Source organism: Rhineura floridana, chromosome 4 (genome assembly GCF_030035675.1).
Source record: "Rhineura floridana isolate rRhiFlo1 chromosome 4, rRhiFlo1.hap2, whole genome shotgun sequence".
NCBI classification, from domain to species: domain Eukaryota; kingdom Metazoa; phylum Chordata; class Lepidosauria; order Squamata; family Rhineuridae; genus Rhineura; species Rhineura floridana.
This window is the reverse complement of record NC_084483.1, coordinates 149,218,515-149,235,389: the sequence shown is the minus strand read 5'-3', so window position 1 is coordinate 149,235,389 and position 16,875 is coordinate 149,218,515. Positions and strand designations below refer to the sequence as shown.

The 16,875-nt window shown below is 41.3% G+C and overlaps 1 protein-coding gene across 1 annotated transcript in view; it reads right to left on the bottom strand.

The window, feature by feature from the left end:
- The window catches only part of TTC27 (tetratricopeptide repeat domain 27), a 166,777-nt gene that overhangs the window by 37,618 nt on the left and 112,284 nt on the right, over window positions 1-16,875 (bottom strand). The window contains exons 11-12 of the mRNA XM_061624749.1: window positions 7,039-7,134; window positions 3,466-3,588 (exon numbers count right to left, since the gene is read on the bottom strand). Coding sequence (XP_061480733.1) covers window positions 3,466-3,588; window positions 7,039-7,134 — 219 coding nt within the window. The remainder of the gene's footprint in view (window positions 1-3,465; window positions 3,589-7,038; window positions 7,135-16,875) is intronic.

Sequence of the window (16,875 nt, the reverse complement as noted above, 5' to 3'; positions counted from 1 at the left end):
TTAACTTGTTCATAAGTGATTTAGAGTTAGGGGTGAGCAGTTAGGCAACCACATTTGCTGATGATACTAAATTGCTCGGGGTGGTTAAAACAAAAAATGGATTGTGAAGAGCTCCAAAAGGACCTCTCCAAACTGAGTGAATGGGCAGTAAAATGGCAAATATAAGCAAGTGTAAAGTGATGCATGTCAGGTTTTTTTTTTTTTAAATTCACATATGTGCTCATGGGGTCCGAACTGGTAATGACTGAACAAGAATGAGACCTTGGGGTTATAGTGAATAGTTTGATGAAGATGTCTACCCAGTGTGTGGCAGCTGTGAAAGGTTAATTCCATGCTAGGAATAATTAGGAAAGGAACTGAAAATAAAACCTCCAATATTGTAATACTGTTATACAAGTCTATGGTGTACAGTTCTGGTTACCTCACCTTAAAAAACAATACTGTAGAGTTGAAGATTCAGAAAAGGGCAACCAAAATGATCAAAGAAACAAAGCACTTCCCTATGAGGAAAGGTTACAACATTTGGGGCTTTTTAGTTTAGAGAAATTGTAAGAGGTGACATGAAAGAAGTGTATAAAATTATGCATGGTACGGAGAAAGTGGATACAGAAAAGTTTTTATTCCTCTCTTATAACACTAAAACTCAGACATCCAATGACAAAAGAAAGTACTTCTTTACGAAGCACAAAACTACAGAATTCACTCCCACAGGGAAGAAATGATAGCTACAAACATGAATGGCTTTAAAAGAGGATTACACAAAGTCATGGAGGATAAGGCTATCAATGACTATTAACCATGATGACTACATTCTACCTCCACTATCAGAAGCAATATGCTTCTGAATATGTTTCTGGAAACTGCAGAGGGAAGAACACTGCTGTGCACAGGTCCTATTTATGGGTTTCCCATAGGCATCCAGTTGGCCACTGTGAGAACAGGATGTAATCTCCTTATCCTCCTTATCCTCTTTGAGCACTCCTTTGACCCCCTTGTCATCCAAGGGTCCAACCACCTTGCTAGATGGTCTCCTGTATTTAAAGATGTTTTTGTTGGCAGTCATTACATTTTTAGCATTTTTTGTTCTCCTCATTTCAACAAGACTTCCATTTTTTGAAGGAAGCTTCTGGCCGCTAATAGCACCTTTGACTCATTAACCACACAGGCATCCTCTTGGCACGGGTGGTACCCTTCCTGTGGTATACACTCCAGTTGAGCTTCTTTGAGAGAACAGGATGCTGGGCTAGATGAGCTATTGGCCTGTTTCAGCAGGCTCTTATGTACTGGTAAAACAACCTTTTAATAATATGCCTCTTAAAGAATTGCCAGCACTTTTGTGACACAAAAGACAGTTCATGAAAATGCATAATTATTAGCTAAGAAAAGAACAGTTCCTTCACCCCCATTCTCTAGAGCATTAGTTAGTGCAAACACTAGACACAGTATGTTAGGTAGACTGAACATGACTGTCAAGACACAGACTTTTAAAACCAACAAGAATCATCCTATGTCTGAAAAATTAAAATATACACTAGCCAGTCTACATATCCAGCTGTTAGGGAAGCAAATATGTGTAATTAATAAGTGTAGATACTGGATGGTTTCCCCAGAACATCCTGTCTCGTTTCCAAGCAGGCTACAGCTCATGCATTTTTTTGGAACTCACACTAAAGCACTTTTCTGTGATATTTTACAGAGCAGGATTGCTATACCTGGGCCAAAACTCATGGACAAACATACACATATGTGTGTGTGTGTGCACAGATGGACTAAAATCCATATAGCAATATCAGCTTAATTCTTAAGGTCCTGCTCCTCAGTTTTAGGTAGTTCATCACACTTATGACTTTGCAACACTTTATAAAATGCTTTGCTAATGTGTCACTCAGCACGGTATAAAGACTGACTGGAAAATATAAAGACAGGCTGGCTGAGGGAAATATTGTGCCCAAGAAGCTAGCACTGTGTAGACGCAAGGTTTCTGGAATACCTGCTTTAGAGACTGCTTAAATTAAACATGCATGTAAATGATCAATTGCCAAGAAAATTCAACATGGTCATGTTTGACTCCAGATTAAACTTCCAAAAATTAGGTGATTGGTTAAAAAGGAAATTGAAAGGCAAAGTCAAGAGAGTCATTTCACTCCAGACTGCTTTGGAGTTATTTAGAAACACAATATTAGAAGCTCAACTGGCCTTTCCATCCCAGCCCTGTCCTTAACAAGATCACCCTTTGGGTTAGAGTTAATGCCCATAGGAAGTCTCTTTCCTATACCTGGCCATCTCTCAGTTCCCACTTTATTCAGACTTCTGCCCAGGAGACTGCTCCAAGTTGCTCTTCAAGCCTGCTCCAACACTGGATTCCTGCAGGAGCAAGACTTCTTCAACTCATTTTCCCCTTCATCCCCTACTCATTTTTGCTCTATTTTCTTTTAGCATCTTTCAGTTTGTCTTTTTCTATAAACAGAGGCCTGACGTACATATCCACAGCAGAATGAGGTAGAACAATGGGCTTACCACTTCAATGGAAAAGAACATTTTAAAAATGCCATCTATGTGACTGTCCACAAGTACATCAGGGTGATAGATTGCAATACAGCTCACTCCCTTTGTGCTAGTTTACAGGGAAAGTTTAAAACACACACACCATAAAACATCGAGATCTTGATCCCCCATCACCTGTAGTCTGAAATGGTATAATTTATTCTACCACTTTATTCTGCTGTTTTCATAGACCATTTTTGTGTTGCTGGAGGTTAGACCAAGCTTGCCACCTCAATCTGTACGACATACGTGACCCTGTAAGGAGGGAGATACTTGCAGGCAGCAACAAAGTGGGAAGACATAGATGTCTTTGGCACCATTGGTTCTTTTGCCATTTCTAAGTAACAGGAACCTTGTAATCCCCAGGATGCTGGGTGGGAATATTGGGCATGCTTGGGTCCAGATGAGATGGAAGGAGGATAGGAAAGCATGAAAGAAAGGAGGTGACAGGACAGAAAGTCAAGAGGGCTAAGCAGAACATTCCACAATCCCTAATCAGAGAGAGACCAATGAGGAAGTCTTTTGCCTCTTTCTCTGCTGTCTTGGCATTTTGGAGCCCTGCAGAAAAAGACCTTTCGGAACTTCTTCCTGTTATACCACTGGAGCTTTCACAGATCTTGGCTTAAGTCAGTGACTACACTTCATGATCTTCTGCTCCTTTTCAATTCTACGAGAGAGCTTAGGTGCAAGTCCACCACATTATTATTTGCATTAGTAAGTAAATACTGTGCAAAATTGATGGGAAGAAGTTCTCCATCTCATAATGATCCTTCCCATATGTTCTATTGAAATGAAAGGAAGTTGCTGCCTGCAGGACCTTGATGAATTTTATATTGTACATATACACATTGAATATATCATCTACAAAACTCTGGGTGCACTGTGCACAAACATGATAGTAATAAAGTTGAAGTACTCTACCTTCCCATGCTGTCCTGCTCTTTCATAGCATACAACAACATCCTCCCACATTTCAAGCTTCTCAAAAATCTTCAGAGCTGAACTGGTACATCCGAGGTCAAAAAGTAAGGTTGCAAGCTGCCGCTGTAAAGTATTGAAAAATTCAAGTTCAACATTTTCCCTTAGAAAAACATTTAGCAGTCATAGTATGAATGTAAGAAGGAAAACAAATTAAAATGTTTTGAACCCCAGCTTTGTAAGGCATGGGAATTCTCAAAAATAATATTTAATATATAGAAGCTAAAGAAATCAGCCATAAAAATCTACTGAACTAGCACTGGTAATCTTTTAAAATTAAAACAAGCAGTGATGAGAGATATATCTTACAAACCTAATCACAAATATAGCTAGCATCCCCCCTGCAATATTCACTACTCCCACCAGAAAGAACTCCCATCAGCCCTAGTCAGCATGGCCAATGGTCAGGAATAATGGAAGGTGTAGTTCTCTAATCTTGTTCTAGACCATGCCCAGATTATGGAACTGTATGGAGAAATGTCCATGTGAAACAGGCTGTACACACAGTTGACCAACAATTCCCATAGCTGAGAGCAATGCTGGCCACTGGTGACTTTATCCGCTAAGAGTCTGGGTCATACTGACATTCTTCTATATAATTTTGTAGACAGAAATATAGTCAGGAACACTGGTGGAAGAGGAAGTGGCTAGCTGTCATGCGTAAGTCAATGCAGTATTTTAAAATGAAATCTAGGACGACATGCTATAAACTATCCCATAGCCTTTTGACAAGGGCAGTATATAAATTTCTTAAATGATGATGTTGATGTTCTAGGAAATGGATGGCCAGACAATATACCAGTGAGCCTATTCTGGTATTCAAAGATAATTAAAAGAAAAGGAAGCCAGTTTTAAAGGCAGGCAAACTAAGAAAAAAGGAAGGGCAGGACCATAAGGACTCATGTTACATTATACTTTTAACAATCACAAAAGATTATCTTAAAGCAGTGTGGCTAACCCTTTTCTACCAGAGGGCCACACTGAAGGTTGGCCAACCCTCCAAGAGTTGCATGTTATGGCTGTGGCCAATGCAGCCCCCCCATGTGCAACCCTCCCCTGCTGATCAGAAAAGGAGTGCAGTATGGGGGTCTTCACATTCACAAAGCTGGGCATAGCAGAGGGAGAACTCTTCTGCAATTGGGAGGAAAAAGCATAAACATTCATGCATGCACTCACACTCACAAAGGCAGATGCATATTCAGACAACCTCCACTGATCAGCAGAGACCTGGGGGGGGGAGGGGGAAAGCTGCCCACTTGCCTAGCAAATCCATCTTTTCTCATTTGGCATCACTGTAAGATGCTCTTAGTACCTTAGAAAACAGAAAGGGGCACTCCTTCATGTAATGATCCTATGCCAGAGGGAGAATAGGTACCCAATTTTTGGAGGGATGGCAGGCCACTAGAAGTCCCAGGCATTTTAGCATGTGTTTTAAACTGTTTTTACATTTTTTAAATTGTGTTTTTAAATTGTTTTTTGTGTTTTAAAATTTGTATATTTGTTTTTAATGTTTTTAATTGCTGTAAACCGCCCAGAGAGCTTCGGCTATGGGGCGGTATATAAATGTAATAAATAAATAAATAAACAAACAAACAGAAGTGTCTATGTGAACTGGATGCAGTCCCAGGGCTGTCACCCCCATCTTTAAGGAAGCTCAGAATTACATTGTTGCTTCTCAAGAATTGCAACGAGCATAGAGATGTACCTAAAAAGAGTTGTTATAGAAAAAGAAAAGATAATAGCACTCGTCTTAAATGTGTCACCCATGAGATCTGCAGAAGGCAATTATTGTCAAAACTGGTTTCTAAGCATACCAAAATGCTTGGAAGAAATTTTAAGGTTAATGAAACTGAAGCCAACAAAATCTCCAAGAAGAATTCTTCCTGGTTAGTTATACATCTTAGCCTACAATAGAATTGTGAATCAAGTTTGAGTAAAAAACTGATCCTATGAATCACAGGAGCAGCAATTACAATGCTTAAGATCACTGTCCTAACACACCACCCAAGCCAGAAATGGCTATGTTGGCAAGAAATGTTTAAAACTGCAGTTTAAACATATAACAACTGTAGCTATGTCCAAAAATAGATATTTACTATTTTAAAAAACTATTTAATTTCTTACATCATGCTGCTTAATATATAACTTTGTAAACAAGATACATAATTCCTTCAATAACTAGGTCACACAGGCACAGAATCGCTTAATAACTCAACACATGATGGGTCTCAGATACATGTGTGAATTTACTTGACTGGAAAACTTTGTAGAGATGAGGAGAACTAAAGTTCTATCCAGATGTGTTTCATCTGTGATGGCTCATTTACACATGTAAGCCACAGCTGATGCAAGCCAAGTGATGAATATGACCTAGACCCTAGAGTCTAACTTAATACTGGCCCAGATTGTGCAATTTTACTTATGATGCAAAAGAACTTGTAGCAATCACCAAATAAATAATTTGCTGTATTTATAAATAGTATGTTAGAATCAATGCAATTACTTGCCAAAATTTATATATATTTTCTGTGTAACATGAAAGTCTCTGTTAGCACTTTCAAACACCATATGTTGTGATTAGGACCCATACAATTTTGGTTAAAGTGTAACACTGACCGCTGGGGATTTTGTCAGCATGTTGCTTTCAGACCAGTCAGCCACTTTCATTTTATCTCCAGCTGACCTACCTTATTACATGACACCTCAAACAATTGACTGGGGACTTAGCTTTTTCCTGATCCTGGTTAAGGGCAAATAGGGAGGCTGAGAAGATTTTTTTTTGGGGGGGGGAACAAACCAGCAACAACAAAACAAAAGAATGAGTAAGTTCGGAGCAGAGCTAAAGAGCCCTAAGTGGGAATTGATAAGCTCATCTCAAGTCTCTTCCTGTTCTCTTTTTTTACAGCAGCTTCTGGGAGTGAGAGAAAAGTAGCTCAAGGCCTCAGGTGAGCTTGCATTCCAAGGAAGGGCAGGCTAGAGGAGGCAAGATTGGGTTTTATGAACTGGGAGAGTTTTTGAAAGGATTTTAAAAGGAAAAAAGAATCCTAAGGAAAAAAGGCCATTGTTAAAAATGGTTTCTACCATGTCAGAGAAAGACAACCACATTGCAAATCTAAGTTAAAGAGACGTCTCTTGGCCACAGTCTCTTAACTATTAATCTAGATTTGAAACCTCTAAATTTGTGGTTGTGTGTGCGACCATCGTATATGTTAAGGCAGTTTAAAATCATTCCTGGATCATGACTTTTTGAACATGTATTATTCTTTAAGCTAAGTGGTTCTGAGTTTTGGGGGCAGGGAGAGGAAGAGGGTCTTAACACACATATTGCAGGAGAAATTAGAAGACAGGGAAATAATTTAAAATTGAGATAAATATGTCATTTCCTTCATGTTATCAAAACAAGCAATAATTTCCCCACTGCAATCTCTTTAACTGGGATGATTCACAAAATGAGGTGCTAAAAATCAAAGACAATGTGAATTCTGACTAAAAGGTTATGTGACAGTTATTTTGTACCTGTATAGCCCAATGCGGAGGAACTTGGCAACTGTAAAACAATTTCATACGTTCACAAACTGATGTTTTCTTGTCTTCAAATTGGTCTGCTAGAGCCTGAAAATATAAAACACTATGGATATAAAATGAAAATTTAAGATTCTACCTTAGCACTCAAAACTATAACAGCACAACTCTATTAAAAGTTACTAGTGTAAGGCTGTGATCCTAAACATTCTAACTGGTGGAAAAGTTCCACTGGATACAATATTTATTCATTTTATTTATTTATTTATTATTTGATTAATATCCCTCCCTTCCTCCCAGCAGGAGCCCAGGGCAGCAAACAGAAGCACTAAAAACACTTTAAAATATCATAAAAACAGATCTTAAAATACATTAAAACAAACCTTAAAACATTTTTAAAAGCTTTAAAAACATCTTTTAAAAAGGGTTAAAACATTATTAAAAAAACATATTAACATAATACAATGGAAAGATGAAAGGAGTAGAATTGTAAACGCCAAAATACCACAAAACCTATGAAATAATAGAGCTCATAGATGGTAAGACTGCCAGAGTAAGGTACTCATAGTCTCAGTGCACAGGAGGTAACAGCAACAGGAGATAACAGAAGAGGTGCAGAGGTTTCATAGCCTGTCATGGTAAACCACTCATGGACAGACTCCATATTTAAAATGTACAAGTACTGAACAGAACCATGTTTAAAAGTATAGACTTTATTTGGGTTGTTCATGAGGGATATAAGATAAAGGGGAGGTATTCAAAACTAGTCCTGTTCAGAGCAGGCCCACTGAAATTAATACGCATGACTAAGGTTCATTAATTTCAATGGGTCTACTGTGAGTAGGACTTAGTTGAATACAACCCAGTTGCTCTTATTTTTAGAGCAACTGTCTCAACTTTATGACCATACTAGTTCTACTTGGCCACACTATCTGATATTGCGACACAAAGTTGGCTACTGCACTAGCTAATAAAGACAGGAGTGTTCTGGTTTTACAGTTTCTCACAGAGAATGCTATGGACACACTAGTCCCATTTAGAAGTAATGTTCATACATGGATTCAAGGTATGAGTGGGGTTGTGCCAACTAGCCCCACCCCTGACTTCATGCACACTGGCTTTCCTCCCACTCCATGATATCTGTACGTTCAGTATAAACGTATGCACTGAGGAAGGCTTCGTGCGTATGCAAAGTATGTCACATAAATTATGTCTAGAGACATAAATTATGTCTGAGGATCGGAACACCAGTTTCAAGTTCAGTCTTCTTTGATGATATATTGAAACTGAAACTTTACCCTGAGGATTTCAGTATTCATCCATGAAGAGTTGTGGTATGAAGCTGAGGAGACAATCATTTCTGTGAAATATATTTTTCATGTGGTCCCATTTACTACCTAGAAATGACTTTCTGCCTCTGTCAGTATTTCACACTTTACCACTACAAAGCTGTATTCAGAAGTATACACAAAGGGTTCCTCAGCACAGATGTTTGTGCTATATGCACAGTTGTCAGAGAGTGGGGCAAGCTGGCATGCACGATATCAGAGGTTGAGCTAGTTGACAAAGCTCTGCTCCATATGAACTTTAGTTCTGAATAGGGCTGCTCAGTGTTCAAGCATGTAATGCCAAGACAAGCAGACAAGAGAAATTTCCAGTAAGTAATTCTAGAAATTCTAGAATGTTTGAAATTCTAAAATATTGAAAATATTAAATAAGTTGAAAGAAATATAAAGGGTAGGATCTTAAAGTGGAGGAAAAAAGACTTAAGGTTGTATATTATCTTGTATTTTGTTCCAATTATTAACAGACCTCATTTTTCAATAAATTTATCATCCTGTGTGTTTTGTTTGGCTTTGAAATAAAATATTAATTTGGGAAGGAGCATGATTACAGACATACACATTTACATTTATATAGCACTACTCAGTGATGGAAGGAGATGTAGAAGATTTCCAATGTTGCCCTATTATTTATTGATTACATTTATATCCTGCCCTTCCTCCAGAAGGAGCCCAGGACGGCAAACAAAAACACTAAAAGCACTCTAAAACATCTTAAACAAAAGGACTTTAAAACTTATTAAAAGAAATCCTAAAAACATATTTAAAAAACAACTTTAAAAACATCTTAAAAAGCAATTCCAAGACAAACTCAGACTGCAATAATTACTCTATTTAAAAGGTTTGTTGAAAGAGCAAGATCTTCAGTAGGTGCCGAAAAGATAACTGAGATGGTGCCTGTCTAATATTTAAGGGGAGGGAATTCCAAAGTGTTGGTGACACAACACTAAAGGTCTGCTTCCTATGTTGTGTGGAATGGACCTCCTGATAAAATGGTATCTGCAGGAAGCTGTCATCTGCAGAGCACAGTGATCAACTGGGTATATAAGGGGTAAGACAATCTTTCAGGTATCCTGGTCCCAAGATGTATAGGGCTTTGTATACCTAAACCAGAACCTTGAACTTGGTCTGATAGCTAATGAGCAGCTGTGCAATTCTTTCAGCAACGGAGTAATGTGTTAGCAATACCCTGCCCCAGTGAGCAGTTGCATTGCCACATTTTGCACCAGCTGCAGCTTCCGGGCAAACCTCAAGGGCAGCCCCACACAGAGTGCATTATAGTAATCCAGCCTAGAGGTTACCAGTGCATGGACAACAGAGGTCAGGCTATCCTGATCCAGAAACAAGTGCAGTTGTCTTACCAACTGAAGCTGGTAAATGGCACTCCTAGCCACTCAGGTCACCTGGGCCTCTAGCAACAAAGATGAATCCAGGAGCACCCCCAGATTATGGACCTGCTCTTTCAGAGGGAGTAGGACAAAAAATGTGAATAAAACCCCCTGCTTTTTCATGCATCTCCAACATATGATATTAATTTTATGTGTTTCGCTTAGCCTGTACAGATTATCACTGGTAAATGAATATGATACAATAAAAATCGTTCATGTTTGTGTTCCATTAGGGAAGGAAATATATTACTGAATAACCAGATCCACTCATTTTGTGATGTTGTTAGGTTGAAGCTAATCAAACCTTTGTCCCAGTTCTTTTTTAAGTTAGTGTAGTTTTTTTAAATCACCTAGTAATTCGTAGATTTTCTTGGTTTTAAGATTCAGTCTTTGAATATAGTGTTCTTGAGGAAGGCCATATTTAGTGTTTACTTCTATTTACTTCTATATTTCTGAGTTGCAAGTATTGGAATAATAAAAGGTGAAAGTTTTCCATAAATGACACTACTGTCTCATCTGTTTATAATTGACTGAATGAGAAAAGTATAATTTATACCACGTAGAAAAAATTCCTGTAGTTTGCAGGAGATAGCCTGTATATTCATTCCATAAAATGAGGTAAGAGGTGGCAAATTGGGAGATACATAGATTTGGAGTTTACACCAAACTTTAAGCACAGGCTTTTTTTGATAGTAAGACTGTAGATGCCTGGAGTAGTTATCTTGCCCTTACACCATAATATTTCCCAGTGTTTACCCGTGTAATAATCCTGTTCTGCCATTATTGATTTATCAGAGTTAAGTTATAAATAGATGCTAGCTTGGTTACAAATTCCTTTTTGAGGCATGATGACCAGAACTGTACACAGTATTTCAACTGTGGTCGCACGAGAGATTTGTATAATGGCACTGTATTCCTGGATCTGTGTTTTCATTCAGCTATCCACTACAACCCTAAATTTTCTCTCCTAGTTAGTTACTGCCAGTTCAGACCCCATATATGAAATTTTTGCCCCAACGTGCATCACTTTGTTTGGTTACATTCAATTGCACTTGCCATTTTAATGCCCATTCATCTTATTTGGCAAGATCCTTTTGGAACCCTTTGCAATCCCCTTTTGTTTTAACCATTCTAAACAATTTGGTACCATCAGCAAACATGGGCACCTCACTGCTCACCCCTAACTCCAGGTCATTTATAAACAAGTTCAAAAGCATAGGTCTCAATACAGAACATGGTTGCTTAGATCCTGGTCTAATACTTGCTGTACCAGTATTATGTATTTTGACTATACAATCGCATGGCTTTCAAATATATATGCCTAAGATAGCAAGGTGGCTTTCAAAAGTAAAATAACACACTGCAGATATCATGGTACACGGTTATAATTCAGGCTGAAACATGAACCATTGTTCTCTCCCTCTGGCATTCATCAATGGATCCAACTGAAACATTCTTGTGTGTGCTGTGTAACTTTATCACATAAACAAATATCTTTCTTAGGAAGACACTTTCATAAATTATTTTTTACTAGGCATTAATCAGCAATCTGATCAGAAAGGACAGCTGATGAACTGTACCAGCAGATTAATTATATTTATTCATAAGACACCAGTGCACAGTACAATGAGCATAATTTTCTAACTATGGTTAGAGCTCAACTTGAAACTTAAGAACAGACCATGGATAAGTTTTCATTTCAGTACTGAGTTGGAAAATAGGAAGAGCCATCCACCGACATCATAGGGTCACTGTAAACATGATTTTAATTTCAGGAACCATGATTCAAGAGTTTTGTAGGAAGGTATCACTGATTTAACATTTTGGATCAGAGTGGCACTAATACCTCCTCCTCCGAGGAGGTATTAGGCCCTTTACATGCATCCAAAGGCCACATCAGGTGTCAGTTGCTGGTTTGTATCTAACATTTTTGTTCAAAAACAGTGGTGACTCCATGGAGGAGGGCATGAATGAAGACAGGGTATTTTCCATAGGAGGTGGGCCATCACTGTGGGAAATAGTTCCACCTATCGTGCGAAGGCAAGAATGTTTTTGAAGTCAAGACTAGGGACGTCATGCCCCTCCCACTCTCCAGTTCATTCTTGCCTTCGTACGAACAAGTTCTCAGATAGCGTAGCTTAAGCTAAGTTTCTTGTGTCTACTTGTGTGTCTGTCTGACAGTGCGTGGAGGTTGTTATCTGTAATTCCGCTTCTCCCTCCCCTCTGTCTTGTCTTTAATTCGTGTGTCTCCTGGAGAATTGTTGGGGGGGATCTTCCATTACCCGGTCCGTTTTCCCCAGTTTTTTGAGCCTTCAGCTTAGCAGAGACCGCGGCTGCGGTTCTCTAGCCTTTCAGGCAGGAGCTTGCAGCTGCAGCCCCCGATTTGGCCCGCTGTTTCCCTCGCTCAGGAGCCGGCTCTCGCGGCCTCCTTTTTTCCCCTCCAGGAGCTTGCGGCTGCGGCGGCTTCGTCGCTCGGCACCGTCTTTTGCCTCCGTCTCCCGACCCTTCAATTTTCCCAGCTTTTTGAGCCTTTCAGCTCAGCAGAGACTGCGGCTGCGGTTCTCTACGTTTGTCTCTCCCGGTCTCAAGCCGTGCTCTGTGGAGCTCTTGGAGAGACCGCGGCTGCGGATCTCTCCCAGGCGGGAGCTTGCGGCTGCGGCTCTCTGCCTCTTTCCAGCCTCATAATTTCAGCCTGCCGGGGTCGGCTCTCTCAGGCTTCCTCGGCAGTCTCTTCCTTGGGGTTTCTTAGAGCCGCGAGTGCGCCCATTGGCCCCGCGGTTCCTCCAGTGAGACTGTGCTGGGCAGCCCTTCCCCCAGTCATTTCCAGACGGCCACCATTGCTTCTTCTCCCTCCGCCACTTTTGGATCATTTTTTCCCGCTCTTTTTTCCGGGCGCCATTTTTGTTTGGATTCAGATTTCCCGCCTTTTTTGTTACCCCTTTATTAACCATCGGATACCTTCCCTGCAAGCTATCTGTATGTGTGTTGTCTGTGTGTTGTAGACAGAGTTACACAAGGCTTCCTCACACACAAAATTACTATGACTGTATCATCAAGGCTGGAGTTTTAATACAGTGGCTGACTTGTACTAAATTTGAATTATATTCAGTACCATCAAGGCTGGAGCTTTAATATCAGTGGCTGACCTGTACTAAATCTGAATTATATTCAGTATTATCAAGACTGGAGCTTTAATATCAGTGGCTGACTCGTACTAAATCTGAATTATAATCAGTATTATTAAGGCTGGAGCTTTAATTTCAGTGGCTGACTTGTATTAAATCTGAATTATATTCAGTATTATCAAGGCTGGAGCTTTAATATCAGTGGCTGACTTGTACTAAATCTGAATTACATTCAGTATTATCAAGGCTGGAGACTTAATATCAGCGGCTGACTTGTACTAAATCTGAATTATATTCAGTATTATCAAGACTGGAGCTTTAATATCAGTGGCTGACTGTTAATAAATCTGAATTATATTCAGTATTATCAAGACTGGAGCTTTAATATCAGTGGCTGACTTGTACTAAATCTGAATTATATTCAGTATTATCAAGGCTGGAACTTTAATTTCAGTGGCTGACTTGTACTAAATCTGAATTATATTCAGTATTATCAAGGCTGGAGTTTTAATATCAGTGGCTGACTTGTACTAAATCTGAATTATATTCAGTATTATCAAGGCTGGAGCCTTAATATCAGTGGCTGACTTGTACTAAATCTGAATCATATTCAGTATTATCAAGACTGGAGCTTTAATATCAGTGGCTGACTGGTAATAAATTTGAATTATACTCAGTATCATCAAGGCTGGAGCTTTAATATCAGTGCTGACTTGTACTAAATCCGAATTATATTCAGTACATCCTGCTCCCTCTGTGGCCGTGTACCACGCCTGAAATCCAGCCTACAGCACTAATGTGAACTATATTTTGTACATCCTGCCCCCTCTGTGGCCGTGTACCAAGCCTAATATACAGCCTATACTATACTAACGCTGATACCTCAGTGCATTCTGCCCCCTCTGTGGCAGTGCACTTCGCCATCTGCCAGTGTATTCTACCCCCTCCGTGGTAGTACGCTGTGCCAGTTCGGGTCTTTACATCCTGCCCCCTCCGTGGCAGTGTACTGCACCCAAGTTAATATAAGATGGCAGAACAGCCAGGCATGTCGCAATCAGCCAATATGATGCCAGATCAGCCAGGCATGTCACGAACAGCCCAGCCACAACACTCTAAGGTGACTAAGCCTAAGCATGTCAGCCAGGCATGTCACAAACAGCCCAGCCACAACACTCTAAGGTGACTAGCCTAAGCATGTTAAAGTAATGGCTAAGACAAAACATATTTCCAACCATAACAAACCAAAGCGGCCACGCTATGCCTCTGTGCCAACCACAGCAACTCAGGCACACATAAGCGATATACTTCATTCCCCTGCTGCTTCCTCTGACGAGGAAGATTTTGCTGGCTTCCACACTCAGCCTTCACCTAACCAGCCTCCCTCCGTTTTACCGCCCCAAACATCTGCTCCAATACCGGCTCAGGCACAAACATCTGCCACAACCGGGCTGCAGCTGTCCCCTGATTTCCTCTCCCAACTTCAAGCCATGCTGGCATTTATCACCTAAATGCAGTCACTACCACAAGTTCCGGCCATACCTCAACTCAACATGGATCAACGTGCGTGTCATGAAGCTCATCCTTCCTGCTCACCAAATCCCTTCGATATAGCCAGAGGCAGATGTATTGACGAAGCCTCGTATGCGGAGGAGTCAACCTTCACTGACCACGTTGAAGGAGATGACTGGAGCGACTATTCAGATCATGAGGAGGATACATCGTATCGCTTGTTTAATGCCTCAGACTATCAGCCCCCGGCACGCAGGTTAGTTAATACCCTTGGTCTACAGACTGCGCCTTCAACTTATTCCGCCCCAGCCATCAAGGGACCAAGGTTCTCAAATCTCCTGCACTTATTGATCACTACATCCCGGTGCAGGACCCAATTGCCAAATTGATCTCTGAAGAATGGGCTCACCCATTTCAATCTCGCCACTTCAAGAACCTGGCTGACAGGCTTTACGCCCTAGCTCCGGACTTTGCCACCAAGTTACACGTCCCTGGCATAGTCGAACCAATCGCTCACCTCGTTTTTCACGATTCCTTTTGCCCAGGGAAGGGGAATCCCAACTAAAGGACACTACTGAGCGTCGAATAGTCTTCACCCTCCGCAAAAACCACGAGGCCACTGCCCTATCCACGCGTGCCTCCGCTTCAGCCTCCATTTTCTCCAGAGCAGCTATGATGTGGCTGGATGATCTTCTAGAGGACACTAACCCTGATCCTGTCGCCCTCAGAAGGTCACTGGTAAAGTTGCGTAAGACAGCAGCTTTTGTGGCCGATGCCACCTTGGATGCCACTCAATTGGGGGCACGAGCCATGACGACTCAGATAGTCGCTCGACGGACCCTCTGGCTTCGCCACTGACAGGCTGATTCAGCGGCCAGAATGAACCTGGCCAGGGCTCCTTACTCCGGATCGTTACTCTTCGGCGAGGAAGCCCTAAAGGCAGTGCTGGTTGATCCCAAAGACGCCCACAAACCGGCTCTGGCCACTGTCTAGAACATCGACCACAGGCCTTCCAGGCGCTTTCCTTCCTTCCGTACTAACCAGCCCTTTCGAGGAACGTGGCCAGGAGGACGAGGCTGCAATGTCAGATTCTATGACCCCAATTCATTCAGGGGCTCCTGGAACTGACGATTCCAGGGAAGAGACCTACGGCTGGCTTGTCAACGTCGACAAAAGCCATCTCTAACCAACCCAATGCCTACTACATCTAGGGGCAATGTTGGATTCCCTGCAGGCAATGGTATTCCTGGCTCCAGATCGCATCACTGCTATCACAAGCATTGCAAGGTCCCTGATACAACAAACATCAGCAGACGTTATGCTTCTAGCGACATGCGTCCACTACGCTCTCCGGCTGCTGTCCATCGGTTCCCTTCATGGAGTTTGCCGAAAGTTCTGCAGGCTTTGCAACGCCCTCCGTTTGAACCCATCAGGACTGTGCCCCTACGTATACTGTCCTTCAAGGTCTTGTTTTCTGATCGCAATCACATGCCAGACGCGTTTCAGAGTTGGGCGCATTGTCTTCTGCTCGACTCCTCTGCGTCTTCCATAAGGACTCTGTTGTGCTGAAGACTGATCCTTCCGTCCCAAGGTCGATTCAGTTTTTCATTGCAACCAGGACATTGTTTTGCCTCCCTTTTACCGAATCCTACCCATCCTCTCGAGAAGGCTTGGCATTCGTTAGATGTCCGGAGGGCTCTCAAGACCTACCTGTCTAGGACCCAAGAGATTCGACGAACGGAGTCTCTGTTTGTATCCTTTCACCCAAGGTCTATGGGCCATAAAGTATCCAATTCTACCTTATCCCGTTGGTTAAGGGCATGCATTACTTTAGCATATGAGTCCCTGAAGCTGTCAGTTCCAGCTAGTATAACGGCTCATTCTACCAGGTCAGCGGCCACTTCGGCTGCTTTGGCCTCTAATGCTCCTGTTGCCGATATTTGTAGGGCTGCAGTCTGGTCTACCCCACACTTGTTTATAAGGCATTATAAAATTGATCGCTATGCCTCTGCTGACGCATCTTTTGGCAGACGAGTGTTGCAACAGGTTCTTAATGAGGATTAGCATCCGGTCCCACCCTGTATGGGTTGCTTTGGTACATCCCACAGTGATGGCCCACCTCCTATGGAAAATGTACCATTGGTCTCACCTGAAAGGTGATTTTCATAGGAGTGGGCCATCACGACCCTCCCAGTTGGAGGATGATTAGAGATTTTATCAATGGGTTACAAGTTATTTTTACGCTATTATATTTAAATGTAAGAGTGAAGTCAAGACTTTTAGTCTGTTATGTTATGTAGTTATGTTAGAGTCATGTTGTTATGCATGTAACTATTATGCTATTTTCCTGGCGGGCCTGTTGGCCTTGTTCTTCTATTTTTTAGATATCTCTTTTCAGACTCGCTACGAATGAACTGGAGAGTGGGAGGGGCATGACGTCCCTAGTCTTGACTTCAAAAACATTCT